This window comes from Penicillium brevicompactum (genome assembly GCF_028827555.1).
Source record: "Penicillium brevicompactum strain IBT 35665 chromosome Unknown utg000003l_segment0_segment0, whole genome shotgun sequence".
NCBI lineage: Eukaryota > Fungi > Ascomycota > Eurotiomycetes > Eurotiales > Aspergillaceae > Penicillium > Penicillium brevicompactum.
Genome location: NW_026623206.1, coordinates 4959364 through 4986293, shown reverse-complemented (window position 1 = coordinate 4986293; position 26930 = coordinate 4959364). Strand labels below are relative to the sequence as shown.

Here is a 26930-nt window from a genome sequence, read left to right as displayed (position 1 = left end):
TCAAAACCATTGCCAAGCGATCAGTGGTACATGTGGCCATGTCCTTCTTTAGCCTGAAACCTTGACGTCACTTTGAGATCGCAGCTAGAGAACGCTTGGTATATTCATCTTCTTTTATGATCTGCTCCAACTTGTAGAACTTGTAAATCGCCAGAAGCGCTGAACAGGTAGAAAGTGTCGCTCCAGTTACAGCAGTTGTGACAATTGCCATTACCGACCAGTCTCCACCTTGAGACGTACACACGTTGATGACAGTGGTCAGCAGCCCGGCGGCAGCATTCAAGGATAGAGGCCTAGTTCAGTCTTAGCCCTGGGTCTGCACTTCAATCTCTCACACAGCGTTGCTCACTTACACAAAGAGTTTATTGATCAGCCATAGGTAGTTTCCCCTGAGCTTTGGGAAGCGCATCAGCCACATGAGAGCTCCAATACCACTCACAAGAAGGAAGCACGCAATTGCGAGTAATGGAGGGTTCTGGATGGTATGCAGCACGGTACGGCCTGCTTTGTTGACCTGCAACAACTTTTTAACCTGACTCGAAGTTTGCAGCGAAGTGAACGTGCCGGGGATGACGAGATATTCGGCCAGCATTGCCCAGTTAGCTACACCGACCGTGATATTGAATCTGATGTCCATCTCTGCCTCTTCCTTAAGCATTCTGACATAGGTAGTCTCAATCGGGTGGTTGATCTGGCTGGCTCTAGAAAGCGCAGGCGTCACATTGTCGGCTGAGCGGAATGGAACAAGCGCAGATTTCGTTGCAGGAAAGCCAATCTTTTTTGGTCCCATTTTACCTGCCATACTTGGCCACGGACTTAATGACCAAGTAATACTCGGGGATATCACGATGAGGACATAAGGAAAAAAGAACGTTACAAATGCATTATATAGCCCGCAGTCCAAGTTTGCTGCATATTTACGAGGGAGGAAGCTGCAGTTTTGACTCGCGGTGAGCCTTGCAGCTGACCTATTTTCCAAAAAAGGAGGCCCCTGATCGAAAGCGACTATTATTACAATCCTGATTCTACCGCAATTTGCAGATGCATATGAAAAAAAACCTGGCGCCCAAATATTCTTCTCTGAGGTCAGATTTTGAGACGAGAAACGACCACGCCTGTTCGAATCTGAGGGTCAAGCGACACTTTGAAGCTCCTCTTGTCATTTTCAGACGAGCGCCCGAATATAAAGCTTCCAGCAGACCTCTTTCCTTCCTTAGGGCTCTCACTCCATCTAATGGCTGCTTGGCTTGATCTCGTCAGCGAGAATGAAGTATGGAATTTAGTGGATACCAACCGGTTGAAAGAACTTGTGCAGGAATTGCCCTATCCAAAATGTCAATATCCGTCCCTGCTCTACTTTACAGGAAATTCAAACCGCATGAAAGCTTTGCGAGCTCTGTTCCCCTACAACAACATCACACGCAAAGGCCCCTCTGGCTTGATTCGTCTTCATCTCAGCACCAATACCGCTCATACACAGAGCCCTGTATTGTTTGCTGAAAGCAGTTTAAACCTGGAACACAACATGGGCGACTCGAAATGGCTCAAGCATTCAACTACAAAGCATCGAAGCTTCTCTATAACGGGCACAGAAGGGCTGTTGCCCCCTGCAAGGCTACAACAAGAAGTGAAGAGGGAACTTGTTTTACCATGGACCCAGGTCCTGTGTTTGTTCCTCGATTCCGCCGCTGACATTCAGGCCGCAAGAAACTTACTCCAACAACCACGTCGACAGCTGACTATTGGCGACGAGGGTATTTCGGCTCCCACGCAGATAGTCATTGTCTTGACCAACGGCAAGCATACAACAAAAGCCTTCACACAAGAATACGCACAGCTTCAAGAGATGATCAAGACCGGGACAGTCACGATTCTCGATCTCAGTCCACGTAGCGGGCTTTCAGACAGCGTCGCTTTTGCGCCACTGGAAAGCTTGATCCTCAAGCAACTCGGTATAGTCCAGGCCGAGCAACTATCAGCTTGTCGGCGGTTCTCAGCAGTTCACCTCAGTGCTTTCTGGAATACTCATGTACAAATTCACCAAAGGCTGCTCGATGCACCGCCATTTGATCTATTGGAAAGGGCCCGAAGGGGCTATACGAAAAATGACACGATGGGCGATTGTCTTCGAGAGGTCAGCCAGCATAGAAAATCCGTTAGCTGCTCAAGGGAGGACTTTGATGATCTTGTAGCTACGGCTTTCTTGATGGATGCCTACCCCCTGGAATGCATGGTAAGTTCGAATTTTCTTTCTACTCGCACTTTCATGTCTCGACTTAAAAGCTGAATTTCTCAGGTTTCTCGCCCACCTTGGTGTTCGCCGCGCTTTATGAGAAATTATGTCTCGGCATCTGGGACGAAAGGTTCCAGAGCCATATTGCTGGCGTTTCATTCCGCTTCGTGCAACATTTCTGGCAGTTGAGTGCTGTGAGGACTTCAGCAGCCATTCGAAAGGAGACGTTGCATCGCTTGTATCGCCGGTGGGGTGGTCTTCGTTCCACCACTACTTGCTTGGTCTGTCTGTGTCGACCCCCGGAGCATATGCTCCCCTGCAAACATGCAATATGTGACACCTGCATCGTGATCTTCGGAAATCCAAGTTCGCTTGGGGAGTATCATTTCGAGGTCGCTCAATGCCCTATCTGCGACGAGAGGTCCAACGTCACTGTCCGCCAACTACCTCCAACTAAGCATCCGGTGATTCTCAGTTTAGATGGCGGTGGAGTGCGCGGTCTGATTCAACTAGGCCTTCTACAAGCTTTAGAAAGGCGCATTGGTGTTCCGATCGCATCTCTACCAGATCTGTGCACTGGAACTAGTGTAGGTACGTACGACCACTGGCCGAGTGATTATGGTTGATAGACTAACAAAACTGGCGATTCAGGCGCACTATCCGCTATTGACATCATTCTCAATCAATCTTCAGTCACGCAATGTTTCAATGCATTCCCCGACCTTGCGCGAAATATTTTTCGTCGTTCCTCCAATAACCCACTTCCTCGCTGTATTCGGTGGCTTGCTTCGGCGTTTAACTTGACCACAGATGGTCTTTATGATTCCGATGGGCTGTCACAAATTTTCAAAGCAGCCGTTGGCCCATCTCGCCGCATGTTCGATGTTGCCACGGCTAGCCCTGCGGGTTGCCGGATCGCTATTGTGGCAAGTCGTACCTCCGATGGCAAAGCCTGCGTATTGGCCAACTACCGAAGAAAAAGCCCACGTTCCGCAAATACCGCCTATCAATTTTTGGCGCCACATGATGACCGGGAGGATCCTTTTCTATGGGAAGCGTAAGTCGGCCGTCCGAGTGCACCCAATGTGAATAGTAGTAGCCGATTTTGCTAACGATTAGCTTTTGACAGAGCTATATGCAGTGTTGCAGCACCCTTGTGAGTTCAGACACCATGAGACATAATATCGCGCTGACACTCTCTAGTTACTTCCAGACCAAAACTTTGCCAGGCCTTGGTCTCTTGCAAGATGGTGGGGTCCGGGCGAACAATCCGCTAGCCATTGCTTTGCGAGAGTCGGGCATCATCTGGCCCATGGCGAAAAGGCACGACCTTCTCCTATCTGTCGGAACAGGATTCTCAACGTCTAGCCCCAGCGATTCAACTGGTTTTCTTGATCGCATTCGGGAGGGTGCTCTTCTCCGACTGTTTCGGGTCATGATGTCTTCTCCCTCTATGGATGGAAAGCAAGGGTTTTTGGAAGCTCTCAATTATCTTTCCCATTCGTCGACACCCGATATTTTCCGGCTGGACCAGGCCATTGATGGTACACTGCCAGCATTAGACGATACGTGCTCGCTGGAAAAAATGTCGAATATGGACTTTGCAGTGCCAGCTGAGCTTGTGAGGAGCATTCTTGCGTCGGCCATGTTTTTCTTTGAGTTAGATGAGTCTCCCGTCCAGGGCAATGCTTCCTTTTATTGTCGGGGATCTATTCTTTGTTCACGACCGAACCCTACCGACATCCTGCAGCGAGTTCTTGTCGAGTTCCCCGGCGCCAGGTTTCGGTCTGGTCAGGACCACGATTTGGGAAGCATAGATCCAGTCGACGTTTGCCGACTTTGTGGATATTTCAGAAAGCGCGTTGCTTTTCGGGTCACCAGCCTTGAGGAAAGAGTCTCAATTGAGATTGCCAATGATACTTTTCGTGAAAAGATTGGCGGCTTCCCCAAATCGACGCTAGAATTTCTCGATGAGCAGAAGGCTTACGCTCAGTTTGGACGTGCAGATCATCAAATCCTAGATTGGCCGCCACGGAGATCTTGTTACTGCTATCGTGGGTCAAAGCGACTAGTCCACTTCTTGGAGCCTATTGTTGGGCAGAAAAGACGGCGGCTGTGAGCTGTGTGGATTTCTCATTTGGTGTTCTAGGAAGATAACAGTTAGAAGCAATATTCGATTTAGGCGAGACGGGAAATCCAGGAAACTGGCACCCAATAAGACGGGGCCCGTGCCCAGTCTCGTCTGCCGCTTTCCCCGCCCCTTTCTTCTGCCTGGCTGGTTTACCCTGGCAATAAAACTAGTCGGGAACAATCAAAACAAATCAATATTATGCTTAGGCTGTCTGAATCTAAACTCCAACATGCCGTGTCTGTATTTGCGCCCTATGCATACACGTGATGGCCGCCCTTGTTTGTGAAAATCTAGATATTGCGAGTAGGGCGTTGCAAATAAAATCGTCATGAAGGTCACTCGGTGGCAAAGAACCATGCGCCATCTCCAATATACCACCTATTAAAATGGCGGTGCAATTGGCGCCTAGGAACATCGTTGGGATTATCAACAGGCTGGCTTGGTGCTTTGCCGGTGCTGGTCTACGACTAAGAATTCGAGGTCCGCCAACGGTGGTGAGAATGTGAGGAAAGCCGTTGAGAAAGTACCCAAGAGCACCAATCGACTGCGTTCGCCCATAAAACAGACCTTTCGTTCTTAAAAGGCCTGCGAACCTCGAGACCAATCTCGGTTTCAGTGAGCTGAGACGTCAGTCTGCGATCGATATCCGATGAACCCTTTTCAAAAACAAATTTGCGGTCGCTCTGGCGACACCACCTCAAGCATCTACAGTCGATCCACCGACACGGCCAAAGATGCTATCCCTATGACTACCATACCAACTAACCTACAAATCAAGCCATCTCTTCCTGAGATAAATCTACTGGACCACCAAATCTCTATGGCTCGTGGGTCTACCATGGCCTTGGAAACCACACGGCCGCGACTGAGAAAATCCAAAACACAACCCCAAATGTCGATTTTGGAGTTAAAGGCCGAACGAATGCAACAACATAGTCAGCAGGGGCTTGAGAACAATTTTTATTCCAAGTGTTTTGAGAGCTTCCACCAACTCGTCAGCGCCACAATGGACGCAACCCAAAGTCTTGCTCTGCAGTATCATTTCAACCCCGCAAAAAGCCCTTTTGGTGACCCGCGCCTGATTCGAGCTATTGTTTTATTAAGAGTGGCTCTTGATAAATCCCAAGCTGAGGAAACCAGTGCAGAGCAGGAGTGGAAGCAGCAGTGGAGGGTCTCTTCCGTTCGGCAGTCTTCACTTCGATGGCTTTGACACTTTGGGAGCTTTGTGTCTTTGACCTGTCAAGACCATTGAGGATAACCGGTTGAACTGGATTTAAAACAAAGGCCGTGGGGTGACTTGAATACTAGACGAGGTTTGATCTGTGGCTTGAGGTTTTTCCGCAACAATTGAATAGCATATCAGAATCCGTGCTATGTCTTTTTCATATTAGCCACAGCAGAGGGACCGTGCATTTCACCATGCGCTTCGCGTTGGAGGGATAAACCGACGAGCTTTAGGAGCTTTTGAACTCCACGCGTAAGAACTGTTTCACTTTGGAGACAAAATCGTCTTCAATGCTCTGAAGCACTCTCTTGACCGCTTCCGGAAGCAAGATCATCCGCCGATCCAGATGCTGGGGGCGGCATTCACATAAAGAAATCTTTAGGAGAGCTTTTTGCTTTAGCTGGGCTGTCAGCTGGTCGAACTCTGAGAGCGCTGTCTTCACGAACTCTTGAATGCGACAAAGACTTTTGGTCTCTTTGAAGCCAGCGATGCATTTCGAGAATTGATTGGCCCCGCGAAGCATCTTAAGGAGGTTTTACCGATCGTGTGGAATGCGGTGCACAGCTGCGTGGCGAATACTGGTAATCACGCGATGCCATCCTGTCAACGCGGTCAGAGTCAACTGAAAACATTCGTCCCTGACTTTGTTTTGATGAGCTTTCAAGAATCGAAAGAACTTGTGTAACTCTAAAGCTTCTGGGCACGTCCATCCGGCTGCTATGGAGTCCGACAGACGCCATTGCTGAAGGAAGCGGAAGGCATGATTTTCGAGTTGTCGTTGTATGACCTGCAGGATATGGTGTTGAGCGCGAAATGAAAAGTAGCCAACCGAAAATCCGGGCGATGAGCTTATGATTTCTGACGAACTGAGAGAGTGGTCAAATACCACTAGGACCCTTTGGGACGCTTATTCATCGATCACCCAATTCCCACTAGTATTTGTACGGTATTCCGGGCAGATTCGGAAGGACGGTGTTGTAACACGCCGAAGCTTATTTGTATAGACCCCTGAGATCGTTCAACCGATCTTTAAAACACCTACAATCAATCACCTGATTCTATTGGACATGTTCAGTACCAGCCAGTACATCAATTCCTCATCCTGACAGTTATGAGCCCGATCTGCCTGACTGTATAAAGGAGATATATCACCTACCTGCTCTGTATCTCGCAGTCAACGAATCCCCGAAGCACCCAACACGGTCGGATACCCCTGAACGCCCAGCCACCCCTTGTGAGCTCTTGCGTCCAGTGCACAGAAAATCCGGACCGACAAGCAGCCTTCGGAAACGTTTTATGAGGAGATTTTGAGTATCTGAGCTATATCTTGTGCGAAGATGTCCGATATCACGAGGGAAGATCTGATGCAAGTCCCGCTTGACCAGAAGCTTCAGTCGGAAGCGCAGTGGAGGGTCTGGATAGGCCATATCAAATCAGCGGCTGTTGCAGAAGATGTGTGGGATTACCTTGATCCTGAGAAGGCGGATGACGAAGTTCTGCAGGTGCCTGAGGCTCAGGAAGAGCCCTCGTTACCCCGGGATAACCGCCAGCGGGAGAGAGATATCATGGACCTAGAAGATGCGGAGCTCAAGAGATACACGTTCACTGTTCAAGCGTACGATCGCCGCGATCAGCGCAGACAGAGGTTATTAAAGACTATGTCACGATTAAACAGCCTCATCACCCGTTCGTTAGCCACGGATCATCACTACCTCGTCGTGGGCGAGGATTCACCGCGGAAGAAGTTGATGAAGCTATCCGAAACGTTTAAACCAAAGCCTCAGAATCGCCAGCAGCAACTTCGTCGTGCTTGGAGAGAGATGATCAGGCAGAGGCCTCAAGGGGATACTAACCACTGGTTGACCCAGTGGGTTAGCCTATTCGAAGAAGGCAAGATCGCGGGTATACCTGACTGCTCTAACGGAGACCATTTCGCGATACGAGACTTCTTGGACGCTATACAACCGGTTGATGATACTTGGTGCACAGCCTGGCGCGAAAAGCTCGCAGATCAGGAGAAATCTGTCACGTTTCATGAGGTTATAGCTAGCTACCGTAGCCGCCGGGGTGATCTCGCGATCTCCGGGGGACGGAAGCAGCCAAAGATAGCTCTGGCTTCGTTAAACGGTGAACCGGAGGCTAAGCCCGCGGAGAGGACCTACCGGAAGAAATGCCCGTGCGGTAACGCTCATCCTCAGCACCAGTACTCTACGTGCTTCTACCTCAATGAATCACTTCGACCGGAGGGCTGGAAGCCACGGGAGGGTACTCTTCAACGGATTCCTGAGTTTATCAAGCAGATGAGCCCTCAAGATCAAGAGAAGATCGCCAAAATACAGCAGAAGAAGGCTGAATCAGCTCACCTAGCTGGTACGGCACCGCCAGAGGGCCAGTCCCTAGCGTTCTTCGCTAACGATACTCGATCTATCGCTGCGTCAGAAGTGGACGATGAGCCACTCAAAGATAGCTGGATTCTTGATACCGGAGCCACCTGTCATATCTGCAACGATCTCGAGCAGTTCTTGACATACATGCCGCGAGAAAGCACCGTCAAGACCGGTCAAACAGTGACACCGATGATAGGCTATGGGCAGGTCAGGATCACCGGGAAACACCCTCGTACAGGCACTACGGTGTCTGTCACCCTAGACAACGTGTGGTACTCGCCCGGCTTCCATACAAGCTTGATCTCACTCTCTGTGATTGAGGATAAGGGCTTCTGCTTTAAATCTGATGAAAGAGCGATATTCAAAGCCAATGAAGCTGTTCTTAAGGTAGAGAGACATCACGGCCTATACACAGTCATCTACAACCCGAACCACCGAGCAGCGTTTTCCGTACGGCATTCGGAGAAGCCTCACCTCTCAGCAGCTTCAGCGAGGCGCTGGCATCGTCGGTTGGGCCACGCCTTTGACCAGAAGATTGAGAAGCTGCCGGAGATGGTTGATGGGGTCAAAATTGATAGAATCTGCGAAGATAATCATCACGATAATCCCGAGAAATGCGAAGTCTGTCAGCTAACAAAGTCTAAACGCCAAATCTCTCGAAGGACAACTGGCACACCGTACGGCAAGTATGGTCGTATCCACTTCGATCTCGTTCAAATTGACCCAGGGTATAACGGAGATCGCTGGATGACACACTTCTACCTCGAAGGCGTACGCCTCCACGCGGCCTATACCCATGAGAAGAAGAACGGCTGTCAAGATGCGGTTAGTCAGTTCGTCGCACTAGCTAAGAAGCAGTGGAATCTTCCGATACGTGCCTTCCGATATGATAACGAACGCTCTGCTGGGCGTACGGTGGAAGATTTCTTGTCAAATGAAGGCTTTATCATTGAGCATAGTGTAGTGGGCACCCCGGAACAGAACGGCTTCGCGGAGCGATCTGGGGGGGTGATAATCACCGTGGCTCGTACTCTAATAGCCGATGCAGGCCTCCCTAAGAATCTATGGCCTGAAGCTGTTAGAGCTGCTGTATGGATCATCAACAGATCGCCCACGAAGCTACCAGACGGCCGGTGGATAGTCCCTTACCAAGAGGCATTCTTCAATCAGCCACAACAGCGTGTCAACCTCGCAAACTTGAGGATCTTCGGTTGCCGAGCGTACGTGCGGAAGCAGGCTATTCCGAACGCCGCGAAGATGGAGCCACGCGCCGAGATAGGCTATCTCGTTGGCTATGAAGCCTCGAACATCTGGAGGGTGTGGTTTCCCCGCAGAGAAGCTGTACGATCAGTGCGAGATGTTGTTTTTGATGAGAACGTGTTCTTCAATGCTCGAGAGCTAGAGAAGGAGCCGGTCCGCGATATATTGGAGACCATGCCATGGGCTATTGGAGACGAGGATACTGACCAGGGCACCACTGAAATAAGCCTGGATATACCTCAACCAGTTGGAAACATCGCGGACTCACAGGGAACAGAGCCACAGAGCTTGACTAAGCCTTCCAAAGAGAAAATAGCCCCTTCGCAGCCAGCGGAGCCTCAGCAGATGATATCACCGTCGCCCACGCCGTCCGTTCAGCCAGTGCAGACCTCAAATCCTCGCACGGCACCAGAATCAATCCCAGGAGCCTTCCCGGCACCACCAGACCATGATTCTCAAGATCAACTCGCTGAACAGCTTCAGAGAGAGCTCTCGGCAGCCACACTTACCCGAGAGACTCGTACTGCGCCCAGGGATATAGTGGGAGATGTTTCGTCTCGCAACATCGTGTCGGGCTCACGCAAGCGAAGATCTAGAGATATCAGCAATTTAGCCTTCTCAGCGGACGACGAGGAAAATGAAGAGGGGGTACTCGCTGCCTTTGCAACCGGCCTCAATGGATCTCATTCACATACAAGAACACACCGCGATGAGCTACCTTCGGAGCCTCAGAATTGGCGAGAGATGATGAATCATCCATTCAACGAAGGCTTCTTAGCAGCTGCTGGCCTCGAGGTCAAAACAATTGAACGGAAGGGCACTTTTGAGGTCATACAGCGTCCGAACGACCGCAGCGTGCAGGTGCTCCCACTAAAGTGGGTCTTTAACTATAAGTTCGATAGTGATGGATATCTGGTGAAGCTGAAGGCGAGAATCTGTGTCCGAGGAGATCTTCAGAAGCTTTCTACGGAAGAAAAGTATTCAGCTACCCTCGCTGCCCGTACGGCCCGCGCCGTTCTCGCTCTGGTCGCTGCGTTTGACCTCGATACACACCAATTTGATGCTGTCAACGCCTTCCTTAACAGCACACTGGATGAAACAGTGATAACGGAGATGCCCGAGGGGTTTAGGCAGTCTGGATATTGCTGGAAGCTCCTCAGAGCTCTCTACGGCCTACGGAAATCCCCAAGGCTCTGGCAACGTGAGGCCACAAAGGTCTTGACTAAGCTAGGTCTCACAGTCGTTCAAGAAGATCTTTGTCTCTTCGCATCGGACGGCATCATCGTATTCTTCTATGTAGACGATATAATCATCGTCAATCACCCATCTCAGCGCCAGCGCGCGGCTGAGATCAAAGAGAAACTTAACAGCACATGGGAATTGAGAGACATGGGCGAAGCTGCGTGGTTCCTAGGGATCCGTATTGTCCGTGACAGACAGCAGATGGCCCTCTGGCTCTGTCAGGACTCATACATCTCCTCTATGGCAAGCAGATATCACCTGACCACCCATCGTCGCTTTGATACACCCCAGGCACCAGCTACGTTGAAGCCGTACGCTGGGCAGGCCACAAAGGAACAAATTCATGAGTACCAGGAGAAGGTGGGTTCCACACAGTATGCTACTACCATCACACGGCCAGATGCAGCCAAAGCCACCTCCACGTTAGCTCAGTTCCTCACGAACCCGGGACCGGAGCATCTCGAAGCGATCAACCGCGTGATATCCTACTTATACCACACACGTTTCCTCGCTCTCACCTATCGGCCGCGCCGATCCGATGATGATGAAGCCGTCACTTTCTTTAGTGATGCCTCGTTCGCCGATAACCCGGATCGGAAGAGCTCGGAGGGATATCTCTGCACAATCTTTGGCGGACCTGTTGACTGGAGGGCTGGTAAACAGCGTACGGTGACCACTAGTACTACCGAAGCGGAGCTGCTAGCGATCTCCGAGGCTGCGAGGACCATGAGCATGTGGAAACGTCTCTTTGAAGCTATTCGCTTTGATCCAAAGCACGAACTTGCTATCCGGTGCGATAACCAACAGACGATTCGGCTTCTCATCAAGGAAGCTCCTCAGCTGCGGACAAAGCTACGTCACGTTGATATCCACCACCATTGGCTCCGTCAGGAGGTCCAAGCAGGCAGGATTCTCATCAGATGGACCGAAACGAAAAGTATGGCTGCGGACGGACTCACTAAGCTACTGCCGCGCCAGAAGCACACAGAATTTATCCAATTGATGGGCATGGAGGATATTGGAAATCTGCTAGATTAGCAGAGGTTGTTGGGAATTGTGCAAACGCTGAGGGGGTGTGACGAACTGAGAGAGTGGTCAAATACCACTAGGACCCTTTGGGACGCTTATTCATCGATCACCCAATTCCCACTAGTATTTGTACGGTATTCCGGGCAGATTCGGAAGGACGGTGTTGTAACACGCCGAAGCTTATTTGTATAGACCCCTGAGATCGTTCAACCGATCTTTAAAACACCTACAATCAATCACCTGATTCTATTGGACATGTTCAGTACCAGCCAGTACATCAATTCCTCATCCTGACAATTTCCATCACTCCTATCCAATATGGTTAGCTAATACATATCCACTGCAGTTGTCAATACCTAGGTGGCCGACATACCCTCATTTAGCAAATCATTCTGGGACATACAGGTGATTGGAGCTGTGAATTTCAGCTCTTTGGAGTTGTCAAACAAAGTTGGAAGTCAGTGAAACGACGTAGAGCCAGCGAGTTGACAAGATTTCCTAACTAACGCCGTTATATGCATGTGAAGAATTTGTCGAATGAGCCACTCGTAAAATTGAGGTGACTGTATCAGTAGGTCGCATATCCTCAGGTTTGGTGATAGCATCATAATGCTGCGGGCTCTTCGATTTAAATTGTGACTTCACAGCGGTCGGTAGCTCTCTCATACCGGTAATACCATTTTATTTGTTTCTTTGGATTACCAAGGAGAGCCGGATATATAACGGCGGATTTTTCTCTTCTTAGCTTTGCGGCGCTTTCGACTTTTCTGTATAAACATGATTGCGCTGGGGATCTTCATTCTGAGCGTCCTGCTGGTCACGATTCCGGTGGTATGGCCCTTGCTTCGTCCAAGTTCGAGACATGCTAAAACTTCACTAGGCTTCCAGGCCCTTAAAGGCAATCATGTTCACATCAGAGCCGGAAGTAAGGGATGCTGTTCATACAGCACGGTATCGCGAGGACTTGCGCTGATATTTCTTTTGCAACGCAGACACCTGTCCCACTACGCGCTCACAGCGTGAGACGAAACAACGATCTGTCTAGTGACCCCATCAGTAAGTGTTTTAACCCTTTTAGAAACGGTCTGTCTGCTTATGCCATGTTCCAGTTGTTCTCGATTCAAGCGCACAACACGGTCGACTCCACCGGCATCGCCGGAGGCACGTTACTGGTAGGTAGCGTCAGAGACGGATGCGGGACAAAGTTATTCCGTTGGCTCATTAGCCACTGGGCTACCCACACAACGTGACCCACGGTCGCACGAGCGACCTTCCCCTTTAAATTAGTGAAAACCATTCGATTTTGTCCACTATCAAAAGTACAATAAGAACATATTTTTAGCTATTGAACACGTGTAGGGCATTTAGAACATGTATAACCTTTTATTTCACAGCTAGATAATGTTACCTGCCGCCGAACTAAGGGCATAGAAGGTAAAGTAGGCTGAGCAACCGGTTTTGCCGGTACCCATGGTGAATATATTCTTTGCTTTGATTCCTCATCGTCGAGAATCATATCATCTCCACCACCCTCTATTGTAAACCTAGACTCGCAATAGGCCGGTTGGGCCTAAACTTCGAGCCCACGGCCCATTAGTGGGGGCCATACACCCCATTAACGTGATTCCTGGTCGTTCCGGCATCCCGGCCGTTCCGGCACCCCATTAATTTTTCTTCTCTTCACCAAACCTCCTATTTTCAAACGTCTATCATGCCGCCAATCCGCGGTCAAAAAGCTCAGAAATCAATTGAGCAGGAAGGCAGAATCCTGCTAGCAATTAAGGCTTTAAAAAATGGCCGCTTTATCTCTGTTGCTGCTGCTGCTCGCTCTTTTGAGGTCCCACGGTCTACATTACAAGACCGGATGAAAGGGATTACTAGTTGGTCTGACACAAGGGCTATAGGCCATAAATTCACCCAATTAGAAGAGGAATCAATCCAGGATTGGTTAATCTCTATGGATCATAGAGGTGCTGCTCTTACGATCGCTATGTTGAGAGATATGGCCAATTTACTACTTAAAAACCGTGGAGAACATACCCTCCAGACCGTCAGCAAGAATTGGCCAACACAATATATTAAACGACATCCTGGGCTTTCTAGTCGATTCTCTCGCAGATATGACTACAAACGCGCTTTAATGGAAGATCCAAAGACCATTATTGACTGGTATAAGCTTGTTGAAAAAACGATTGCTCAATATGGTATCACTTCGGATGATATCTTCAACTTTGACGAATCAGGGTTTGCGATGGAAGTCAGTGCAACGACAAAGATTATTACACAGTCATTCTATACCGGTCGGAGGGGTGTTTTACAAGCTGGCAATCGCGAATGGGTGACTGTTATTGAAACAATTTGCGCCTCCGGGCGAGCGCTCCCACCATACGTTATCTTTAAAGGCAAAAACTTTATGGTACGATGGTTTGACGACCTTCCAAAACATTGGGCGCTTAACGTTAGTCCAAACGGCTGGACGAGCAATGAAATTGGCGTTGATTGGCTCCAAAAACACTTCATTCCGCATGTCAAAAGTCAGACGAAAGGGAAAGATTGTCTTTTGGTCCTTGATGGCCACGATAGTCATCTCACCGCCACATTCGACAAGATATGCCAGGAAAACAACATTATACCAATATGTATGCCTCCGCATGCCTCTCATCTTTTACAGCCTCTTGATGTTGGTTGTTTTGCTGTGTTAAAGCGCTCTTACGGAAGGCGGGTTGCGGAATACACCCGATTAGGCATCGATTCGATTGAGAAAGATGACTTCCTTGATATCTTTCCAGCGGCTCGTAACGATTCATTCAAAGAGTCTATCGTTCAAAGTGCCTTCGCAGCTACTGGTCTAGTGCCATTAGATCCTGATCGGGTACTATCAAAGCTTAACATTCGCCTTCAATATCCGCCTCTACTAGATCGACCAGTTTCACAAGGTTCAACATCAGGTAGCAATATCTCTACTGGTGTACCTCAGACGACTAGGCAGCTAGAAATACGCAAATCTAGGCTCGATTCTGGTCTAAGTTCAGCCACTGATAAGATCTCTTCGCCTACAAAACGTGATCTTCAACAGTTCTACAACATGTCGGTTAAGCTAGTTCATGAGCATATCTTGATGCGGGATGAAATCAAGCGTTTACGGGAGGGGAATCGAAAGCAGACAAAAAAGAGGGAGAAATCAAAGAAGCAAATACCTAACAAAGGTAGTTTAACAGAGCTTCCGGGTCCTACTACCAATGTTGGTGGTGAGGAAGGTGCTAGTGTGAGATATATATTTGATCCTGCACCTGCTCTAGAACCCTATGTTGAACCTACACTCCCTGTTTTGCCCCCTGTGCGTCGGAAAATCACCTGTTCTGGGTGTAATCAGAAAGGGCATTCTTTTAATAAATGCCCCAAAGCATAATTTAGTGAAATTTATGGTGTTCTGGTTGTTTAAATGGCGTTTTAAAAAAGGTAGAAAAGTTGAAGTTTTGATGTGGTGCCGGAACGGCCGGGATGCCGGAACGATCAGGAATGACATTAAAACCCATTTCAACGCTGACAAATCGACATGTGTAATCGCTGTAACACGAACTTCTACTTGTCGCACAAGGTTCAAAATTGAACGATAGATTTATAGTAGTGATACTATTATTTGTTTCAATTTTGAGTTGGATCCGACCGGTGGAAGTCAAGATATCGCGAAAAATGTTGATATTCATGTTTTGATCTTGGATATATATATGAGGTTTATGCGTGAGTACCACCACTTTCTAGTGAACCTCTGTAATTTATAAAATTCCTAAATACACGCGTCTTTTCGCGACTTTAGACGTGATATAAAGAGTTAATAGGAACTAATTCTAAAATAACAAAATTAACTAAAAATTACCTTAGTGATAAGGTAGAAAAACGGTGGTAAAACGGAAGGTAATTGATAAATCCGAAAAAGAGGGTTCAACTTTGCTTGGCACCTGAATTCTCGACATGTTTGTACTGTTTGGGGCCCATCAACCCATCACCGTGACTAAGCACCCACCGACGGTCGGTCCCCTCCTGTCAGTGAGCCAAAGCCATTTCACAAACCAAAGAGGGTAGTAAATTATGTTGAATCACTCGTTTTTTGCTCTGTTTCTTGCTGGTGCTTGTTCGAGTACTAGTGCCTGCATCCCTCGGACCCGACAGATACTGTCCCTTTAACAATATCCCAGAGTCCACAGAGCATGTATGGGGTACACAAAAAACATAGCCAGATTTGCTAGCAACCCAAAGAGATTGAATGTCATACAGAGCTGATATATTGCTTCAGCGACTGCGCTGAGATCTGCTAATTCTCGAATCCCACTGTGCACCAAAGTGAACTAAGTAGGCGCAAAAGGGTTCGATGATCACGAAAACATGCGACGACTATTCTCCAAAAGCTGCGCTAGAGCTTCCCATCTGTTGTATTGACGAACTGGAGCGCAGAGAACGGGGAGCTCTTTGTCGACTGGCTGAGCAGAGACCATGGAGCTATAATAGCGAGGCGTTCGAACAACAGAAGACTTGGAGCGTATTTTCTTTCACCAATCAGCGGCAAATCACCATTCCTTATGTCAACATCGTCTTACCATGTCTTCCCTGGAGGGTGGAGGGGTATCTGGGTGAGAGTGATATGTGAAAATCTGACCATCAGGCGATTCCATGATGAGCCAGCTCTTCATCCCATATAGAAGCCAAAATTCATTGTGGCGCCGTAATAGATTGTTGCGGCGCTTGCGGAGTTGCTCTCGCTTGACCCGGCGCTTGCGGAGCTCCTCTCGCTCGACACGGCTTAGAGCAGGCGCCATCTGTCAATTAATTTACTGCAATCAAACAGCGGTTTGCCACGGCTGCATGCAGCATTTATGTATGTCGCAATGCCATGGTCTGAGCATCGAAGCTGACTTCAACGATGCTCACCGCATCCGCGGATTTTCCCAACGATTCTCACCTGTTACGATATAAATTGCGGGCTAGACCAATTGCGGGTTAGAGAATTCAAGAAATGCGGCTCGACGTTGATATGCAAGATTGACATTTTCTATCCCCAGCATGAGACATAAAGCAACAATGTGAGTCTACGTGCCTTGGATCTTACCTCAAATTCTAATTTTTGATAGAAGGAAACATACCAGCCATTTGGCAAAGACCCAAAATATTGGGCTAGTCAGCTTATATCAGTATGAGACTAAGCGGAGAGATGCTCTGGCCTTCCCTTGCTTGATTGATTTCACATCAAGCAAGTGAAGCACCTGCAATGGAAAAGAACAACCACCGCCCAGCAAACGTATGTATCGTACATGCCTCTATCCCGACTTCCCCTTGTTTTCTATGACATCTCGAGATCAACTGTCGCTTTTCTGGGCATATGGCTGACAACAAGGAACATGCAGCCGACATTTGCTTCGCGGAAGCCTACATCCAACCATGACACTGGCTCTCAGATAAGCCAGGTATCACCTGAGGACAGTTCGAGACTTCACGAAATGCTAGTCTCAAAACAGTCTTCCTCGCCGACCTTGCACCGACCATTATATTGTGATCATTTGCAATCAAAGTCCAACTCTCCAGTCAACACCCCTGCCTTCACATTTGCAACTGAGGTAGACCATAATGGAAGAGTGACCGGGGTAGATCTCTCAACTGGTACCACAAGAGGACAACACTGTTGTGATATGAGGCTGGTGCAGATCAGGAACCAAGCCGCACCGTCGGAATTAGCTCCGAAGTGTCTATACAGACGACCAAGTTGATTTCCAATCAACTTGGCTCATTGTTGTATATATAGGCTCATGTATCCCTCTGAAATAACAAGTCAATCCATACCTCTGAACAACAACAGGTTATGAGCCCGAGAGCATAATCTCGGGTGCCGTCTCTACTCATCTGAGAATCATCTCATCAATCTTGATTATATGATCTACCCCGCTTTCGCAATCAATACTATGTCTGCTCTGGTCCATGACTCTCCTGACCGAGCCGTCACGGCCATCGAGCCTCTGACGGGAAGCGATAACTTCGCGACCTGGAAACGTCTCATGACCTCCTACCTGAAAGCCAGGCAGGTCTGGGATGTCGTGTCGGGCGACCTTCAGCGTCCCGACTGTCTATTCAAGTACGCCAAACCTATTACGGCGGACATCCACCCCTTGGTGGAGCCCCACCTCAATGGGGCGGTGAGGCAGCGAGCCATTGACGCGCGCCTCGAAGTGGAGGTCCAGGCATTCGAGCGCCACCGTGAATGGTCGCGCCGTGAAGCCGAGGCCTACCACACCATCTTCCGGTACCTGTCCCCCCACATCAGCATTCATGTCGCGGGACTAGAGACGTCCCGTGACCTCTGGAATGAACTTGAAGAACGGTACCGGCGAATGGAACTCGCCACCTTCTGCGAACTGTTTGCTCAACTTCGCGAGACAACCGGCGAACGATGCGCCAGTGCACGTGATTTTGTTGATCGCGTACGGCTGCTCGTACATCGATTGAATGCCATCGCTCCAGGATCAATCGGTGACAAGACTCATATTGCGATACTGCTTACGCAGATCGGACCGGAATACATCCTGGTTGTGGATGCGATCCAGAATGACAAGGATCCGGTCAACCCGACCACGATCGGAAATCGGCTGTCCAACGCCGAGCAGACGGTCCGACGAAAGGAGTCTCCCGTGCCCCCGCAGGGAGTCCCAGGACCGTCAATAAATGCAGTGCAGAGAAATCCCAAGAAATGTACCTACTGCAGGAAGCGCGGCCATGTGGTCGAGGAGTGCTGGAAGAAACAGCGCGAAATACACCCGCCTAGGGACCATGCCCTGAAGGCTGAACGGAGTGCTTCCGGCTCACCAAGAAACAACATGCAAAATATACCGTCAAGCCAGAGAGAAGATCGGCAGGGCCCGCCGACTTCCAAGAGACCGAGGATCAATATCGTGAGGGCGAGGGTGACGACTCTCTATACCCACGCACCGCAACCCCGGTGGATCCTGGACTCGGCCGCCACCAGCCACATCTGCTGGGACCGGAGTTGCTTCAGCAGTCTGCGGCCCCACCGCGAGATGCTGGACACGGCGGGCGATCCAGTAGAAGCCGAAGGGATTGGTACGGTAAAGCTCACGCTCCGGGGGAAGTTCAACCAACCCCTGGTGTTAAAGAATGTATACTTCGCGCCACGCGTCGGGATGAACCTGATCAGCGTGCCGAAGCTGTTGCGAGACCGCTACTCGGTGGTGGCGCACCCGCAGAACGTCTTTGTGCAACGCCGACGACGGACCGTGGGGACTGCCTACCATGCGGAGGAGGATCTGTTGATCCTGCGGTGCCATGTGAGCAAAAGATCCCGAGAGCGAGTCCAACTGGCGAGGGCGCCGACGACCTGTGGCCATGCAGATTCCCTGGAACCGCAGGCAGTGGCCATGGAAGTCGACGACCCTCAGGAGTCAAGTGACGCAGAATGCGCAGCGTCAACCTCTGAACTCAGTGGTGAAGCTGTGATACTCGAAGAAGATGCGTGCAAAGGAGTGGACCAGGCCTCCGAAGCGATGTGGCACGCTCGGATGGGACATCTGAACCGGGGAGACTTGAGGGTGGTCCTCCGGCAGACCGGCACTCCGTACCGACCGCTAACGCAGGCGCAGCTGCTGGCAACGCCGCAGTGCCCGGCGTGCATGTCGGGTAAGCAGCATCAGAAGAGGAACTCCCGTGCAAGACGGCCACGTCTGCATTCAACGAGAATCTTTGAAATGATCCATTCGGACATCATGGAGATGCCGATCGCCAAAGATGGCTCCAGGTACGTGATCACCTTTACTGACGATTATTCTCGTGGCTCGTGGGCATATGCCATGAGATGGAAGCATGAAGCGCTCCAGAAGTTCCGACTATTTGCGGCCTGGGTGCACCGACAGTTCGGTGCCCAGATCAAGAGGTTCCTCACCGACAACGGGAGAGAATACCTGCCGATCGGAGCACACCTCGAGACCCAGGGAGTTGAGTTTGACACCTCGCCGCCATACTGCAAAGGGCAGAATGGTCTGGCCGAACGCACGAATCGCACTATCCGGGAGCGGATCAACACGCTCCTGTCTGATGCGAACCTTCCTCCTTCCTGGTGGACCGAGCTTGTGGACACGGTGGTCTATCTGAAGTTGCGCGCGCCAGCAACAATTTTGCACAAGAAGACCCCGTACGAAATCATTTACGGGAAGCCGCCCTCGCTGTTGCATCTGCGACGGATTGGCTCCCGCGCATGGGTGTTGATCCCGAAAGAGCATCGAGCAAAGCTCGGACCCAGATCCTCCGAGTGCCGATTGCTAGGTTACAGTGAACCGAACCAGTACAAGCTGTATGAAATTCATTCAGGTAAGACAGTCTTTTCCCGTGATGTCGAGTTCGATGAGAGGACCCCAGTGGCGCCACTCATCGAGGGGGAAACAGGCAACGACCTCCCAGACAATGCTCCTCCATCACCTGTCTTTTCACCAGTGGTGCCACCTCCACCTAGCGCACTGCCTACGCCACCAGCATCGCCTCCAGGTTTGGCTGAACGACTGAAAACGCCATCTCAGCATGTGGAAACACTTCCACCGGTCAATCCAATCGAACAGGAAGCAGAGTCCACACAGGACCTCGGCTATTCCATCTATGGCCGCAGAAGAAGACCCTCACGGCGCTTACTGGAATCACTTGGCAAAGTGTACACCGCAGGCGCACTGAATACTACATCTGCGCGCACAGTCGATCCGTCGACTTTCCACGAGGCCGTGTCGTGCCCGAATCAACTGGAATGGTGGGCAGCCATCCAGAAAGAATATGCGTCTCTTCTCGAACACGGAACATGGGAAAAGGTTCTACGAACAGACGTACCCGCCGGAGATCATGTGATCGGCTGCAAATGGGTCTTTAAGACCAAAACCAACGGAACGCGCAAAGCGCGACTGGTCATCAAAGGCTACCGGCAGAAGCACGGCATCGACTACCATGAAACATTTGCTGCGGTGTCACGGATGGACTCGGTCCGCTGCATCATCGCCAGCGCCGTGTTACGAGGATGGAAGCTTCACCAATTTGATGCGGTCACTGCATTCTTACATGGGGACGTAGACTCTTCCATCTACATGGAGTTGCCCGAAGGCTTCGAAGAACCAGGATATGTTTGCCGGCTGCGTCGTTCCTTGTATGGACTCAAGCAGGCCCCGCGGATTTGGTACCAATGCGTCCACCGCGTCCTGGCCGCTCATGGCTTCACCATGGCACAATCGGACAACTGCGTGTTCTATAAATCCAATTGCGTGATCTGCGTCTACGTCGATGACTTTCTCGTTGCTGCATCAACCTCGCACGAGATAGACCAAGTGCAACGAGCACTGGAAAAAGAATTTCGATTGAACGACCTGGGAACTCCACGTTCGTTCCTCGGGATCGAATTTGACTACCATGCCGACGGAGCCGTTTCCATTCACCAACACCAGTACATCCAAAAGGTTCTCTGCGACTTTGGCATGGAAACCTGCCAAGCGAAATCTACCCCTATGAATCCCAAGCAAGACTTGAATCGCCGTCCAGACGAAGAACCTCCGGACGAGGAAACAAAAGCACGATACGCAACCGCCATCGGTTCATTGATGTATCTGATGGTCGGAACGCGACCGGATATCGCGTTTGCGCTGGGCACGTTGAGTCGCTTCACGTCTCAGCCACAATCGCACCACCCGGTCGCCCTGCAGCGATTGCTTCGCTATGTCAAAGCCACGCAATGCCATCGCATTACATACCGCAGTGGTCAGTTGATCGGATACACAGATGCCGACTTCGGTGGCTCCGTCGTCACTGACGGGGCATACTCCACGTCTGGCTATGTGTTCCAACTCGCAGGCGCACCAGTCTCCTGGTCGTCCAGGAGACAGGGGGAAGTGGCCACGTCTACGGCTCATGCCGAGTACATTGGACAATACAATGCCCTTCTACATCTGCAGTGGCTCCGCACCTTCCTAGCAGAAACGCAAATGTATCGGTCCCCGGTCACCAACATCATGGCTGACAACCAGTCCGCCATTGCCCTCTCGCGCAATCCCGAGTTCCACAAACGGACCAAACATTTCAACGTGAAATTCCATTATCAGCGAGCAGTGCTGAATGCTGCCGAGATTGGTCTTCAATATGTTCCTACTGAGGAACAGGCCGCTGACGGTCTCACCAAGCCGTTGGGACCTACGGCTTTTGCCAAGTTCTGTAGTCTTCTAGGAATCGAAGCCTTGGAGACTCGGAGGCAACAAACGTGACAGCACAGGCGCTCTTTCCACTTTATTTCCCACGAAGGCTTTTGAATGGTTTCACCGAGGCTTGCCTGCGCAGCGTTAATCCAGTATCGCCTTGCCAGCAAAGCGATCCTGAGGGGGAATGTTGTGATATGAGGCTGTTGCAGATCAGGAACCAAGCCGCACCGTCAGAATCAGCTCCGAAGTGTCTATACGGATGACCAAGTTGGCTCATTGTTGTATATATAGGCTCATGTATCCCTCTGAAATAACAAGTCAATTCATACCTCTGAACTACAACACAACTTGCTCCCAATGTGTACACCTGTACAGTGCTTCGGAAATCCTTTGTCACCACCTACGCTCTTTGATAGTTTCTCAAACCCATAAGACCGTAATGTATTCCGTAACCTGTTAAATAGAAGAGCTATCGTACTGCTCGTACTGTCCTGCTGAATGACATACAATCTGTGTTTAATGTCAATGTGACAATTTGGTCTTAACGTTCGTGAGAGATATGATCTTCCTGTCCCTCCATGTTTGTCGGTTCGTCTTTAGTGTCTGTTTGTTGAAGGAGAGGACTCTCTTCAGTACTCGCACTTTTCCTACGTATGTCTTCGTTGGCATATTCGTCAACGTTACTAGAGGCCGGGGTAGGGGCATAAGGGTGCGAAATGCTTTCCCGATGAGGATGGGCTTTGCCCGTTTGGATAGCGCCGTTGTCAGTCTCGCGATCAGCAGCAGAAAGAGCGAAATCGCCAGAGTCAAAGTATGTCCGTTCCTGTCAGTGGTCAGTTAGCGTGCGTCATAAGAAACTGTGTTTTAAGTACCTTGGACTTTTGAGCAAGTAAGCCTCCACGCGGCAGCTTTCCGTACTTTTTGAGGATACGGTTCTCGGATTTAGACAATGGCTAAGAAGATCATTAGCGTCGTAGATTCAGGAAGGGTGAGACCTACTTCGGAATCTGGTCCTCCTGACTGCATTCTGAAATATTAGTACTGTATTTTCAGATGATTTACCAAGCCTGCGATGGGACTGGATCTGAACAAGTATACTCAAGATTATCAGAGTTAACGTTCATGACGTAATTTATCATGTCGCGTGATGCAGTCGATTAGTCAGCTAGACCGGCGGGGCAATTGTGTCAACAAAAGAGGGTCGAGATGTTACTAGCGCGCCCGAGGAATATTCAGCACCCCCTCTGCCTGATGATCGTAAGGCTCTCAACGACCTTACTAAGCTCATCCCCTATTTATTTTGCACTTTCTATAGTATATAAAAATGACACTCTCAAGTACTCAATTGGCTATGCCCGTACTAGTCCGTACTGTAACGACCACATTCCGACAACCTGCTTTAATGGTATTGTTCTGTCATCCTGATACGCACCACTCATGCATTAGGGTTAGACCTGCATCTATATTACTGGATTGTGACCCACACAACTCCGTGATGATACAACTACTTTACACATGCTACAAGAAAATGCCATATTTCTTACCGTATCAATGCATAAAACATAAGTTGAAAATACGCCAATATAACAATTTGCTACTATCAATATTCTACCCAATTATCTCGTTCGTCACGAGCTGGGTACAGGTTTTATGTCTTAGTCGCTAGTGGCCGCCGCCCCGCCCCCGGCCCTCCCACCTTATCGTCGGTTGTCGTTACTAGCAGCGAAGGCCCGGGAGATGCTCTAACCGCAAAAACAAAATTTCTGTCCAATTCCCAAAGACCAAGCAAACAAAAAACATACAACAGTGAAGATTCGCTGGTGGTCCCCCACTCAACTATTATCGACGTGTGACTTGAGTATGGCTGAGCGGACGGTAAGGCCTGTTTCCCACACCCTATGGTCGCATGTGAAGGTTGTAACAGTGACCGGGTATATGTACACAACATCTAAATTTTGCGCGGATGATAGTATAGACTACCTGCAATGTCTCACAGATTGTCAATAGTTCAAATTTGTTTTCACTCTTGACAACAAATTGCACAAATTGGAAGTAATCTTCAAATTCGTTAGTTATTTAATTACTTTATCTTCATCCGATAGAACCACCTCGCCTACTACCCCCGCCTTCCCTGGATGTGTCTAGTCTAGAGGCGCTCACGAGGCGATAGTAGTAGCACTTGTTTCTTGATAATCTATAGGCCTACGATGCTTATTTGAGCTTCAACAACATCAAACGTAACTCTAGGTTACCATAGCGTCTTTTGCGAGTGGATTTTGTTGGAGCACCTGTTTTGATGGTATTGTTCTGTCATCCTGATACGCACTACTCATGCATTAGGGTTAGACCTTTATCTATATTACTGGATTGTGACCCACACAACTCCACAACAATACAACCAATATACACATGCTACAACAGATTTAGAGCTTAAAGAGCACGGACGTAAATGGCCTTGTTTCCGTCGTTCTAGAGCCACAAAGTAAACCAAAAAAATTCAGTGTTGTTCATTCCATTCTTGTAGTACTAGTAAAACAGAAAAAGGCATACAGATGATCACAAATTCAAGTTCAAAAAAAGGGCCTAGTATCCACTCCGCTGATCAGCGGGACTAGTTTGCTCATTCGATCGGGTCCCACTAGGATCAATTTTATTCAAAGGGTCAGCATTTTGAGTACCAGATGGCTCTCTGGAACCTGATGTATTGCTGCTACCAGCAGTAGCGTTACTTCCGAAATTCGGCTCATTTTGCATATTCGTCTGACACGGTTTGACGTGACTGGTGGCGGAGTGAGATTTGTGCTCTTCCGTAGAGGTTTCGTGCTTTTGTTCGCTAGTCATTTGACCCAGAGGGTTGTTGTTGTCGGAGGGACGGGACTGAAAATCCTTTTCGTTTGTCGACTTCTGAAAATCATCTTCGCTAGTTTGATGATTGTCGAGACCTTGAGTGCGAGATTGTCCGCGGGGATCCGTGTTGCTAGGGGCATTGCCGGATTTTTGAGGCTTGGTAGCTCCTCCAGAGTGTTGAGCGCGGTTGTCTGTATGCAGTCTTAAGCCGACTTTCTGGCCCGGGGAATTAAGCTTGGCTTACCCATATCACTATCTACACGTGGATCCATCTTATTTGCCAACTTCGAATCATGAGGACCAGGATTGACGTTGTCGGAGCCCGCGCTAGTAGCTCTGGTTGAACCATAGCCGCCCATGCCCGTCGATCCATAGGTGTCAGGGTCAGATGAGCTATGGCTTTCTACATACTCAATCAGCATACAAACATACAAGCAAAGACAGGTGGAAGTGGAGAAGTGAATAATATGTCTGAGGAGACCAACCGTTGCCCTTGGAGTCGCGATAGGCACCAGGCTCATCGTCAGAGCGGCGAGAGCCGTAAGGATTGTTAGAGCCCATGCCAGAAGGTTGATTCATGCTAGAAGAGATGTATTGGTTCGGATCCGATTCTGTGGTGCGGGGATTAAAAGATCCATGTTCACGTTGAGGAGGTCGGTTGCCACGGGCTCCAGGTGCATCCCTCTTGTCATCAGTCATTGCATCCTTGACCTTGTGCACGAAATTCGACATAGTGATGAGGTGAGTTTGTAATACAAGACTAGAAAGTATTTTTAAATAAGATAGTTATTGTGCAGGAGAAATATGAATTATCTCTTGTCGGAATGACTATCCCCATAAAAGGCGATTAACAGCGGGCCTATATGTCTCTCGGCCATCTTTTGCCTCAATGACTCGTACTAGATCGGAAGTGGCAAATTCTTCATGACCCCATGATGAGAAAGTCATATGACTGCCGAAAAAAAAATCAAATAGTACGAATAGCTTATTAATTTGCTTGATCTCCATTCGCATGACTTGCCAGACAAGTTGAGTGATTGATTGTACGAGCGAAGGCATCATAGCCATGAATGTCATCTGTCCATGTGACGTCATAGCCCTAGTTCCTGAAGCTACAAAAACGAAGGAAAATGAATAAGCAAGTGGTGAGAAGAAGAAATCTGGGGAAACGACGTGAGTTGACCTTTCCGTGGTTCTGCATTTTCATCGGTCGATATTCAGGGTTTGACGGGAAAAAAAAACAAGATATCATGCAAGAAAGAGAAATTAGACAATGATCAGCGGTTAAGTCAACGTCTCAGTATATACATACACTTTTTGTATAGAGCTTGATGAAGAACGTCGCTCGCCTTTCCTGAAACCTGGTGTACATCCACACAGGAAGATTCCAAACGGGTGAGTATCTTAGCACCTCAATATAGTTTTCATAAACCAAGTTCAAGATGTGAGCAAAGCAGCGGGTTCGGGAGTTGTGGGTAAATTTCATCGTCCCTTCTGGGATGATAGTCTCGGACAGGTACCCATCCTACCGCTGAAACAGCTTTTGGTAGATGTATCGGTGTAGGGTATCGTTATTAGATGCGTTGTCAGCTGTAATTGTCATAACTTTATCAGATATACAAATATTTCGAGAACCGTCGCAATGATATTAGCAAGGTTCTCTCCGGAGTAGCTACCTTCGAATACAACAACTCAATACAAGCTCGATTTCGCTGGAAAGCACAGCACATCCAATGAGCATTAATTGCTAGTAATTGTTTACCTTGAGAACAATTTTGGTCTGAGTTGACGATAGGCGGATTCGCCCGAGAGACTAGTGGGACCCCCCGTGAGTGTACAGATCGTCGGTCGGCGCCTGAATGAAGAGTATCTGGGAGATACGAGGGCCTGTGGAAATTCTCTCTGAGATCTGCGAAGAACATTCCTAATCGCTGTGGAATGTAAGTTCATCACAAATTGGGAGACATAAACAAAACATGACATGATTATTACAACCCCGTCTCCCCAATCTGACAAACAGCAATTCCCAGGACCTATTCGGAGCTCAGCATCTCTTCTGTGGTAATCCTCAGGCCCGGGTCAGCATACAACATGGCATAAACAACATTCCGAAAGGTCTGTTGTATTGTGAAGTATTAGTTATTTGTTCATGTTGAGTATGTTCATGTTGAGTATGTTCATATTGAGCGTGTGGAATCCGGTGCGTTCGGATGGGTAACTTACATCTTACAGAGCCTATATAGGACTATAACCCTTCGAACGGCAATGCAGATATTCAATACAGGATTTGTCGGGATCCACTGCCCGGGTGGTGCGACACGGAAATTGGACAGACAGTTGGATCATGTAGACTATGCCG

At 49.1% G+C, this 26930-nt stretch overlaps 6 protein-coding genes across 6 annotated transcripts; 3 read left to right on the top strand and 3 right to left on the bottom strand.

Annotated features, from left to right (window-relative positions):
- Nucleotides 1–67: 67 nt before the first annotated feature.
- On the bottom strand, nucleotides 68–790 carry N7506_005551 (uncharacterized protein; the record flags this gene model as incomplete). The annotated part of the gene is made up of 2 exons (XM_056954845.1): nucleotides 68–293; nucleotides 354–790. 2 exons carry the CDS (start codon nucleotides 788–790, stop codon nucleotides 68–70), a joined length of 663 nt encoding a protein of 220 aa, XP_056813734.1.
- A 444-nt stretch (nucleotides 791–1234) lies between these two features.
- Nucleotides 1235–2859, top strand: N7506_005550 (RING finger protein; the record flags this gene model as incomplete). The annotated part of the gene is made up of 2 exons (XM_056954844.1): nucleotides 1235–2233; nucleotides 2284–2859. 2 exons carry the CDS (start codon nucleotides 1235–1237, stop codon nucleotides 2857–2859), a joined length of 1575 nt encoding a protein of 524 aa, XP_056813733.1.
- Nucleotides 2860–6926: 4067 nt separating this feature from the next.
- Nucleotides 6927–7942, top strand: N7506_005549 (uncharacterized protein; the record flags this gene model as incomplete). The annotated part of the gene is made up of 3 exons (XM_056954843.1): nucleotides 6927–7204; nucleotides 7265–7854; nucleotides 7929–7942. 3 exons carry the CDS (start codon nucleotides 6927–6929, stop codon nucleotides 7940–7942), a joined length of 882 nt encoding a protein of 293 aa, XP_056813732.1.
- Nucleotides 7943–13218: 5276 nt separating this feature from the next.
- Nucleotides 13219–14916, top strand: N7506_005548 (uncharacterized protein; the record flags this gene model as incomplete). Its single annotated transcript, XM_056954842.1, has 1 exon — nucleotides 13219–14916. The coding sequence occupies one exon, from the start codon at nucleotides 13219–13221 to the stop codon at nucleotides 14914–14916; it is 1698 nt and encodes a 565-aa protein (XP_056813731.1).
- A 7349-nt stretch (nucleotides 14917–22265) lies between these two features.
- On the bottom strand, nucleotides 22266–22750 carry N7506_005547 (Endosulphine; the record flags this gene model as incomplete). The annotated part of the gene is made up of 3 exons (XM_056954841.1): nucleotides 22266–22547; nucleotides 22597–22677; nucleotides 22724–22750. The coding sequence occupies 3 exons, from the start codon at nucleotides 22748–22750 to the stop codon at nucleotides 22266–22268; spliced, it is 390 nt and encodes a 129-aa protein (XP_056813730.1).
- Nucleotides 22751–24307: 1557 nt separating this feature from the next.
- On the bottom strand, nucleotides 24308–25303 carry N7506_005546 (uncharacterized protein; the record flags this gene model as incomplete). Its single annotated transcript, XM_056954840.1, has 3 exons — nucleotides 24308–24762; nucleotides 24816–24974; nucleotides 25057–25303. 3 exons carry the CDS (start codon nucleotides 25301–25303, stop codon nucleotides 24308–24310), a joined length of 861 nt encoding a protein of 286 aa, XP_056813729.1.
- Between the last annotated feature and the right edge of the window lie 1627 nt (nucleotides 25304–26930).